Below are 10,952 nucleotides of genomic sequence, written 5' to 3' on the forward strand. Positions count from 1 at the left end.
TAATATTTGTGCACACTGGCACTTAGAAGACAGATGAGATAGGGTAAAGGTAGCATTCTGGACTTGCTGGGCCAGACTGTAGCATCTGCCAAGTGCCTTCAGTTCCCTGCCATTAGTGTCCAGTTTCCTTCCCGAGGGGCTTGAGCCAGATCATCTCCAACATCCCTACCAACATTCTGGAACCTGGTGAAGAGTTACAGGTCCTCCCTCTATAGGGTGTGCTTTCCCCGGGTGGAAGAAACCTGTCCCTTACCAGGAGCCAAATGCAAGCCATCTGAGTCTTCCCCTTCATAAAGACAGGGTCTTGCTCTTAAGGGTCTCCCAGAACAGTTTCAGAACCCTTGTCAACAGGAAGCTCTACTTCTAACTTCTTCCACTCTTTCCGGTTTCATCAAGGTACCTTTTTGTCAGATGCAAAGATGGCCTCTCCAGCTCACTGGTACAAAATGACCTGATGTCTGTGTTCTTGCACCCGGGTCTGCCCTGCACGGTGAGGCTGTCCTTGTACCCACTCTCCAGAGCCATCCATGCTTTTCAACAGGTCAGAGCTAGCGGGCCAATGGAGATCTTACACCTGTGCTCTAACACCTGGGAAAGAGCAAATAGCCAGAAACTGACATATACTAGACACGTACATGGATGCCTCTCAGAATACAGTTAGGCCCTTTTCTTCTGGTACAGTCTTTAGCACTAAATTTTCTTTTTTTAAAAGATATTATTTATTTATTAATGAGAGACACAGAGAGAGGCAGAGACACAGGCAGAGGGAGAAGCAGGCTCCATGCAGGGAGCCTGACGTGGGTCTTGATCCTGGGTCTCCAGGATCACGACCTGAGCTGAGAGCAGGTGCTCAACCACTGAGCTACTCAGATGCCCCCCACACTAAATTTTCTTGAAGAAAAAAAATCACGTGATTTTTTTTTTTTAAAGGTTTTATTTATTTATTCATGAGAGACACAGAGAGAGGCAGAGACACAGGCAGAGGGAGAAGTAGGCTCCATGCAAGAAACCCAATGCGGGATTTGATCCCGCGACTCCAGGATCATGCCCTGGGCCAAAGGCAAGCGCTAAACCGCTGAGCCACCCAGGGATCCCCTCACGGTGCTTTTCTTGAAGAATTATCTGCTTGCATTAAGTGGCTTCTGGCCACTGTTCAGGAGGAAAGTACTAAGAGGAAGCCTTTGGCATTTCTTCCATTCACTCATCTTCTCTGGCTTCCTCCACAGCAGCACCTCCTGGCCTCCTGGTCTTCAGGGACATGGAACTGCACATAGCTCTCAGGGCGGTTCTGCAGTCTCCCCTCTTGGTGCCCTCCCCTAACATGCACATAGAAACCTCCTACTGTCCTCCCAGGTGCAGGCACTGTGTCCTCTATGAAGCCCTCTCCCGCTTAGGAACCATCTGTGTTTATGGAGCACCTAGCCCAGGGCAGGGCATTCAGTATGCACTCAGTCGGCACTTGTGGAATGGAAAGCAACCGAGAGAGGAACAAAAACACAAATCAGGACTTCAGAGAAACACTCCCCAGAGACCTCGGGGGGAGCGGAGATAGGAGAATTTTATGCACACCAGTCCTGAGTTTTTGCTGGGATCTGCGCACTTAGCCCATTTCTGATGCTGTGTGATTTAGGATCTGATAGAAAGTCCAACACACAGTGACATGACAGGCCATGAAAGTGTTTTATTCTTTCACAGGGGTCTGGGGGGAAAACAGGTCTGGGGTTCAGTCAGTAGCTCAATTACGTCATCAGGGATCCAGGTTCTTACTGTTGTTCTCACACAGACTTTTCATCCCAGTGCTGGTCCTCCCGGTCCTGGGATGGCTGTTGTAGTCCCATGAATCAGGATAACCAGAGCAGCAAGAGGTGGTGGAGGAAGGGTTTGGTTCTGCCCTCTTCCTGGAGTGGTTCTCTCCTTTCATCGGTGAAGAACACAGAGGCCCCCAGCAGCCTTCCTTCTGGTCACCTTTTCCTGCAGACCAGGCTTGCAAAGGAAGCCACCTGGTCAAGGGGGAATGCACTTGCAGTGACAGTGCTGGCCTGCATGGAACTGGGCTTCTGTTGGCTCTGCAGTCAGCAGCTGCCAAGCAGGTGGATGCTGCCTGGGGCCCACTGCCCTCCGGCTCTGAATCTATTCTCTTGTTCTAGAAGACCAGGATCCATAGGCTCTGTGGGGTTTTGAGAGAAGCAATGACTTGCCCAAGTGGTGGCAGGTTATGCCAGGGATGCTGGAAGAACAATTCTTCATAAAGTTATTAAAAGAGGCAAATACCATAGAGATAGTATTTCTAACAACTCTGACATCTCTTTCCAGTACTGAGTCCTTGGAGTAAAATTCTCTGCCTCAGAGAGAGGCAGAACTCTGACTTCTGGGAGAAACCTGCTTCTACTTACGACAGGTAGTTTTTTGTTTAGCTCAAATTGGGTGCTGGATGATAAAGGTTCCAGGTCTTATTTCTTGGGTAATTTAATAACATAAAAACTAGTAAAATGAGCAAACCAGGATAGTTATAAAAGTCTAAGCCAGAAAGCTTCCAAAATAAAACAAATTTGCCCACTCTCAGTAGAGAATCATTTTTCCAAAAGAACCTGAGCTACCAGGGACTGGAGATGGGAGAGTATGAGATAAATCTGAGTGGGTGAGGGTAAGGGTGTACGCGTACATCTAGGATATAAAATAAGTATTTCTGTTCTTATGGGAACTGATTTTCTATTTTACTTATGTATCAAATAAACACAGTTAAACTGTACTAGCCAATGGTTAGAAGGATTCTGTTATTATCTTAGGGAATAAAGAACGATATAAATCATGCTGGGAAAACTGACCACAGCTGTCTTGACTGCTCTGAGGTCTGTCTGCAAGGAGTAGACACTTAAGCATCCCTGCTCATCACGGCATCAGCAAGGTCTTCTATTTGGGGGTGGAGTTTTTTCTATCCAAGTCGGACATCTTCTCTGCTGGGACGCTGAACACACTTTGGAAGGACTCCAGGAAAACAGCAGAGCTAGATTCAGGTACTGCTTCAAGATGTGCCTTTTTCTTCAATTTTGAGTAGTGAATGTGCTAAATGTCTTGATAGAGAAGGTCATATTTGGGAATATTCTTGGGATCAATAGGACTTTGGACAATAAGTTTTCCCCTCATTGCTCCTCGATAGATTACTTCAATCAAATCTATGAAGTCCTGCTTGGTTTTGAAACTTCCCACAAACTTAGTGTGATCTGGAGACCTAGAGAGCACAGAAGAAAACAATGCTGCTCAAAACTTTTGGTGATTACTCACTGCAGACCTCCGGGATAAACAAAATGAATCGCAGCTCTGTTACTTTCTTCTTGTTGGGGAGACTTAAGACATAAAGCCTGATGCTGATTTCTCTGTTTGCAATTACTGGACCCATCTGATACAGGACTAACACTAGTGCTGTCGGCCACTGGGGTGGCACGTGAGCCCTATCATGTGAAGAGCCTCCACTTCACAATCTATTTTAATCACTTCTTAGCTCCTTATCCAGTAGAATTCCCTGGATGCTTGCGTGGGCATAGTCTGTGGCTGCTGCTGTTGGCTATACCGTGTAAAGCCCATTAACTGGTCATCCTCTTGGTAGTTGCCCTCACTTAAATTTTTGAGTGGTGGGTATGAAATATTTATTTTTAATTTTTTTATTATTTCTAACTTTAAGTATGCTTTTTTTAAAAAATTTTTATTTATTTATGATAGTCACAGAGAGAGAGAGGGAGAGGCAGAGGGAGAAGCAGGCTCCATGCACTGGGAGCCCAACGTGGGATTCGATACCGGGTCTCCAGGATCGCGCCCTGGGCCAAAGGCAGACGCCAAACCGCTGCGCCACCCAGGGACCCCTTAAGTATGTTAATTGTAGAAATTTTTCAGAAAAAAAAAAAATTACCAGTGAGGTCAGAGACTGCATTTTGGTACATGTCCTTCCAATCTGTGTGTGTCTCTGTATGCAGATGCATTTCTTTTTTCAAAATCAGGGGAATTATATCATGCAAACCATTTTGTAATATGCTTTTCCAACTAACATATAACCTATTTCTTTCTAATTTTTTTTTTTTTTAATTTATGATAGTCACACACACAGAGAGAGAGAGAGAGAGAGAGAGAGGCAGAGACATAGGCAGAGGGAGAAGCAGGCTCCATGCACTGGGAGCCCGATGTGGGATTCGATCCTGAGTCTCCAGGATCGTGCCCTGGGCCAAAGGCAGGTGCCAAACCGCTGCGCCACCCAGGGTTCCCTAACCTATTTCTTTCAAAGTCATTAAACTTGTATCTACAACATTATATGAAATTGATATCTAGTATTCCTCTGTGGACATCTATGTTCTTTCTATGTATTTGCTAAATAATGGTGGGATGAATATTCATACAGCCAATTTTGCCCACTTTCATGATTATTTTCCTTCAGAGAAATTCCTGGAAATGCAATTACTGGGTTAAAAATTTTAATTTTTTTAAAAAAAGATTTTATTTATTTATTCATGAGAGACAGAGAGAGAGAGGCAGAGACACACAGACTAGGCAGACGGAGAAGCAAGCTCCACGCAGGGAGCCTGACGCAGGACTCGATCCCGGGTCTCCAGGATCATGCCCTGGGCCAAAGATGGCGCTAAACTGCTGAGCCACTTGGGCTGCCCTAATTTTTTTTTTTTTTTTAAGAGAGTACAAGAGTGGGGGAGGGACTGAGGGAAAGGGTCAACCAGACTTGGTGCTGAGCATGGAGCCTGACACAGGGCTCAATCCCACAACCCAGAGACCATGACCTGAGCCAAAATCAAAGGTCGGATGCCTCAATCAAAAGAGCCACCCAAAAAAAAAAAAAAAAAAAAAAAAAAAAAAGCCACCCAGGTGCCCCCAAAATTTTACTTATTTTTCAGGTGATAGTGTCATAAATCACCTTTTAAAAAGACTGCACCAAAATAATACCTATATCAACTATATCCTAGGAAAATAAATAGCTTTAAAATACTTAAAACAGGTAATATTTAATTTTCAAAAAGATAATAACAAAACATGTACACAGATCTAGACAATTGGACCTCACCCACAGTAAGAAACGGTAAGAACTATGGACACACTGAAAATACATGTTAAGTATTAGGATGCTGACTGGATGCAGTGGAGAGTGTTATAGACTTCACGGTGCTTATTCCTGACAGAATTGTCTGAAGAATGACTTTAAAACTTTCTGAGTGGCAGAAGACAGGATAGTTGGCCAGAAAGAAGCATGTCTTCATTTCCTGGAACACTTCTTTTACAAATGCAGTCAACCAGTCCCAAAAGTTTAAGTACAGTGACATATCTGGTTTTAAATGAAATTCCTGGGAAACTTTTTAAAAAGCTGTTCTGTATTTTCTACACTGAAGGATGGTTAGTGCTCCGCAAACTGCACAGTTCTTTCATCCTTTAATAGGAAGTTAACACTGGCCATTCCTACTAGAAATACTCTTTTTTGCACCAAAGTTTCACATAACAAATGAGTAGGTCAGTGGAGGAAACAGAACCAATATAAAGCTCACGAAGCCACCATCCCAGGCAGGGAGGTGAGTTACTGGAACTACTCGGGTAAAAGAAACTCCCACTGTTATAATAACTTCAAGTCCATCTAACTTACCCATAATCCACTTTCATATGCTGCCCATTGAAGAAAAACACAGTAGATGGAATATAACTGATGTCAAAATAGTGTGTGTAAACAGGAGTTTGGTCCACATCTACCAGATATATAGCAGCCATTTTACTCAGGTCAGGAGAAGTTTTAGAAAGCTGCAAATAGAGAGAGATATGTAGGTCACAATACAAGAGGCAGCTAAGGTTTCTTCTGTGAAACGTTTTGCTGGAATATTGTTTGAAAACAATTTCTGGGGCAAGAATCTCTCCTGACTTTCATTTTAGACACAGTATAACCTTACCATTCAGAGTCTGAGTCTCTGTTGGTAGATTTGTGAGAGGGCCCTGGGGAAACTGTGTAAATACATTTCTCCCTTTTCAAGAAAAATCTGGTTTGGGTTGTAAAAAGTTTTTATAAGTATTTTGTGGATTTATAAAATCCATGTTATTTTTTTTTTAAGATTTTATTTATTTATTCATGAGAGACACACATAGAGAGAGAGGCAGAGACACAGGCAGAGGGAGAAGCAGGCTCCACGCAGGGATCCTGATGTGGGACTCGATCCCGGGTCTCCAGGATCACACCCTCGGCTGAAGGCAGTGCTAAACCGCTGAGCCACCCAGGCTGCCCATAAAATCCATGTTCACTTATACAAAAACAACTCAGAAGTATGTACCGTACACTGAAATTCCCTCAAATCTCTTTTTTTCCAATCCCCCATAAATAATAATTATAATAAAAATAGTGAAGACTTGCATGGCAGTTATTATGTGCTAAGTGTCCTAAGTGCTTTGCATGTGTTAACTCATTTAATCGTTACAACATTCCTATGCGGTTATTATAGTCCCCATTTCTTAGATGAAGAAACTGAGGTAATCTGCCTCCAGTCACAGAGCTAGTAAGCAGTAAAGCTAGGACTTGAACTTGGTAACCTGGCTTCAGTCTATACTCTCGGCTCTGTGATATTCCCTCCCCTCTACAGCTGAGGGCATAAACCTCTGGCCCTTTCCCCCCAGGTTAACACAATGCATACTCATTTTTCATCATAGTAATTAGGATTATTATTTTTAAAATTGAAAAAAATTAAATAGTAATAAAGATTCTTATACTGGATCCACATTGTGGGTGGTGGCAATAGAAATGGTGGGAAGAGGTCTTAGTTCTGGAGTAAGTCCCTAATAAGCAGATGAGAATATACCCATTCTGTCTCAGGCCCCCCTCTCTACTCATTAGAGTAGGAAAATGTGTTAGAAGTCAGAGATTATCATCAGGCACACACTGGAGGCAATACACTAGGAAAGCTTATCTGCAGGCAGAGAAAACGAAGTTTACACCCCAGCTCTGCAGGTTAGTTGTTCTGTCCTGTGGGTAGGCACCTGACCTCCCTGGCATTCATCCATCTACCGTGGGAACAGTAATTATCCCACTATTGTGAGCAGCGAGCAAGATAAGGTTCACAGATGCTTTTTATTTATTTTTATTTATTTTTTATTTTTTTTAAATTTTATTTTATTATTAATTTTTATTTATTTATGATAGTCACACACAGAGAGAGGCAGAGACTCAGGCAGAGGGAGAAGCAGGCTCCATGCACCGGGAGCCTGACGTGGGATTCGATCCCCGGTCTCCAGGATCACGCCCCGGGCCAAAGGCAGGCGCTAAACCGCTGCGCCATCCAGGGATCCCCACAGATGCTTTTTAATAGCGTTTCTGGTCCTCCACTGCCTTGTTGGTGAAACTGAACTTGGACGGCTGCTGGTGGGGAAGGACATCTCGGACAGACTTAGCACAGTCGCAGATTTGGGGGCTCAGCTCAGGGCAGGCACACGATCCACTCCTGGTGAAAGTGTGCCAACTAATGAAAAGCTGTATCCTTGGGCCCGGCCACTCCCTTCCATGCACTCTGTTTTTTTTTTTTTTTTCCATGCACTCTGTTGATGGTGAAGTAAGAATATATGGATTTTTAATAAAAACCATTTATTGAAAAAATTCACTTACTATATCATCTAGCTGCAGACAGACAGGATCCTCATCTCTCCCAAACCTGAGGACCAACACCTTCTCTGCCGTACTTTTTATTGCTTGGTCTACTTCTTTTTTGCTATTTAGCTTGGGCAACAGGAAGCTCATCTTGAAATAATCCAAATATTAATCCTCGCTGTCAGACCTGAAATAGTCGCAATATTTAAAGACAGATTAAGCGCATGAGTTCTAATTTTAAGAAAATTTAATTTTTGCAATGGGTAATATACGTACATTCTATCCCCAGAGGAACAAGTGGTTTCATACACAGTATCAAAAAAGGAAAAGGAAAACACTAAATGTGCAAACTGGTGGCAAGTCCACCTGCTTAAAAAGAAACAAGATAGTAGACGGTGACGGTGAAAAATCGCCCTTCCCTGTCTGCCCTCAACTAGCCCCATTTGCACTGTATCTTCCAGTTTTGTTATGCATCTACAGGAAAGTACAAATATGCATTTCTACGTTTTTTCCCTCTTTTACTCCAAAAATAGCCTATTCTGCCAGCGTTCCAGCAGGAAAAAGGTGACATTCTCAAGTTTGGTAATTTGAAGAGACCTTCATTAGGCAGTGTGCAGTGGTGTACTCCGCTAGCAAGAGCAGGGTGCTGTTCCCACCCCTAAGCCTGAAGGAGCCATGGGAGAGAGTAGTCTGCAGGAGTGTGTGGTGGGGGCTGCTGGGTGCAGAAGGCTATTGTACGGAAGGTCAGCCTGCAGTGAAGGGGTGCAGCCCCTCCTCTCTCCCGCTCATCTCCTGCGAATGCCTCCACTGGCTGACTCAAACTGGAACCAGAGGGCAGAGGACATGCAGAAGGCAGCCCAGTCTCCTGGTCCCAGAGTAGTCTAGAGGAGGAGGAAGAGGGGATCTGGAGAGGCAAATGATGGATGTCCAGCACACATACTTTACCCAGTCTTCTGCACTTTGTAGTTTTTTTTACCTAACATGTAAAGATCTTCCCATATCCCTACTTACACTGTCACAGCAACACACTATTTCATGCATGTGTCGAAGTTTTATTTAAAAACAAATCTTTTAAAAAACATTTCATTTATTTATTTGAGAGTAAGAGAACATGAGCAGGGGGAGGGGCAGAGGGAGAGGGAGGAGATTTCCCGGATGAGCAGGGAACACAACACGGGGTTTGATCCCAGGACCCTGGGGTCATGACCTGAGCTGAAGGCAGACGCTTAACTGATTGAGCCACCCAGGCTCCCCATTATGCATGTACCATACTTTTTAAACAGTCTTTTAGTGATGGAGTATTATTATGAGTCCTGGCTTAAAGATTGTTGGTGTATACCTTACGAGATGCACCTCACCACATGGCAAACAGATCAATTGAGGGTGTGACAGCTACACACACAAAATAAGTCTAAGATACTGAGATAGGAGGGACCTAATCCACTGCCCTCATTTTATAACTTTCTTTTTAAAATTTAATTGAATATTTATTCTTTGATTTTTAATCCTTTTTAAAGTTTATACTCAATTTGCTAACATATAGTATAACACCCAGTGCTCATCACACCACGTGCCCTCCTTAATGCCCATCATCCAGTTACCCCATCCCCGCATCCACCTCCCCAACCCCTTCATTTTAGACTTGTTTGCTTATATTACAGTTTTGGTTCTAGCTACAAGGACTAGAATCCAAGTCACCAGATTTCTAGTGCAGTGTTCCTTCTGCTATAATAGTTTCCTGTTTTTATGGCTGAGAAACTCTTTGATCAAGGACCTTTATTTTTGAGTCCATCCACAGGAAACTCCATTGAGATACTTGATATTTTACACTGGGTCCCAAAGTTGCCTAATGCTATGAAAAGGGAGGATTTCTTTATTTGTGTGTGTGTGATAAGTCACATTTCAAGATGTTAATGAATAACAATTCATATAGGGAATGAAATTGTTCCCATAGTGTCATACTTTAACTACGCAAGCTGACCACCAGAAGGGACTTTATCAGATGTCTGTAGCAGAACAAATTACTGATGAAAGGGAAAGTCAAAGAAAGGATGGATCTATCCTACAAGAATTCAAACAGAATTCAGTACATTACTTATAGGAGGAGGTAGGGCGAGGGGCAAAGCTGTCTACCAGGGTGAGAGGACTGGATAAATGTTGGAATGAAGACAGGAAAACTGATGCCACCCCTAAGAAAATGCTCACAGCAAAGGATACCAACAGAGACTTCACAAAAGACATACAAACGGACAAAAGTATTTGCAAAGTTACACTTTACTGGTAAACAAAGAAGAGCAGCTTGGAAGATTGACAAAGCCATTAAGCTGGTAAAGATGAAAACAGGAATGCAAGAGTGCGAATGGACACGCATTTCATAGTCCCCGCTGGAATGCAGAGAAGCAGAACTTTTCTAGGAAGGAAACACCCTGAGCAACGATACTTCTTCTGAGAACTAATTCGACACGTCCACAAAAGATTTACGTAGAAAACATCACTATTCTTGATGGTTAAAAAAAAAAACAAAACAAGCCTGTGTCTCTGCCTCTCTCTCTCTCTCTCTCTCTCTGTGACTATCATAAATAAATAAAAAATTAAAAAAAAAAAAAAGAAAGGAAAAACAAAACAAAACAAAAATACAAAACAAAAAAACAAAAACCTGAAAATAACCTGCGTGGCTCAAAGTAGGGGGACTGGAAAAATAAAGGCTAGTCCAGTCCTGCAAGCTACCGTCATTACACAGCCACAGAATATTGTGCTACGAATGAACTTCTCAGATCCCGACACGTTCTCACCGTGAAGAAGTCATAAAACAGGCTACAGGGCGTGACCCCGTTGTGGTGCAACACGATACTGCACACGCATTCTACGTGTGCGTGGAAAACTAACTGGAGGTCCATATCCCCCAACACCATCAGCGGTCATCTCTGCGACCGAACAGACAGCAGGTGATTCTTAATTACATCGGAGTGAGCATCTTTCTTCTTCCAAAATCTTCGAGAAACACAGACATACATACATCAGCAATGCCTCTGGGTGGGCTGCTCCTGGCCGCCAACTGCTAGGGCGGACGATACTCACCTCATTTGTCCAGGTCACCTCTCGCTCTTCCGCTTCAGCGGCGTCCGCCACCTTGGCCTTCTGTCCAAAAAAGTCAGGACGCCGGCGGCTCCTCCCACGTCAACGCAGCCGCCTTAACGCACCGCAACCCAGGCGCTCCGGCCCAGCGGCTCCCAGAGCCCCGCTTAAGAAGGCGGAAGCGGAAGAAGGAAACGCACAGGCGCAGTAGATGAACTCGCGGTCCAGAACAGTCCATCAACGGGGGGTTATCCGAGTCATTGCCCACTTT

General features: G+C 43.8%; 1 protein-coding gene across 4 annotated transcripts; it reads right to left on the reverse strand.

Annotated features, from left to right (window-relative positions):
- Positions 1 to 1,661: 1,661 nt before the first annotated feature.
- TXNL4B (thioredoxin like 4B) lies at positions 1,662 to 10,923 on the reverse strand. 4 transcript variants are annotated; one of them, XR_005990288.1, is made up of 5 exons: positions 10,685 to 10,910; positions 7,625 to 7,793; positions 5,630 to 5,781; positions 2,826 to 3,229; positions 1,662 to 2,167 (listed from the first exon to the last, which is right to left on the reverse strand). XR_005990288.1 is itself a non-coding variant. In XM_041771383.1 (4 exons), the coding sequence occupies exons 2-4, from the start codon at positions 7,754 to 7,756 to the stop codon at positions 3,064 to 3,066; spliced, it is 450 nt and encodes a 149-aa protein (XP_041627317.1). In that variant the 5' UTR covers positions 7,757 to 7,793; positions 10,685 to 10,910; the 3' UTR covers positions 1,662 to 3,063. The 4 variants fall into 4 exon arrangements, 2 of the variants coding, with proteins under 2 accessions (XP_041627317.1, XP_041627318.1); XR_005990287.1 differs by having other exon boundaries at positions 1,662 to 2,227; XM_041771383.1 differs by having other exon boundaries at positions 1,662 to 3,229.
- Positions 10,924 to 10,952: the final 29 nt, after the last annotated feature.

The sequence above is a fragment of the Vulpes lagopus genome, chromosome 10 (genome assembly GCF_018345385.1).
Source record: "Vulpes lagopus strain Blue_001 chromosome 10, ASM1834538v1, whole genome shotgun sequence".
NCBI classification, from domain to species: domain Eukaryota; kingdom Metazoa; phylum Chordata; class Mammalia; order Carnivora; family Canidae; genus Vulpes; species Vulpes lagopus.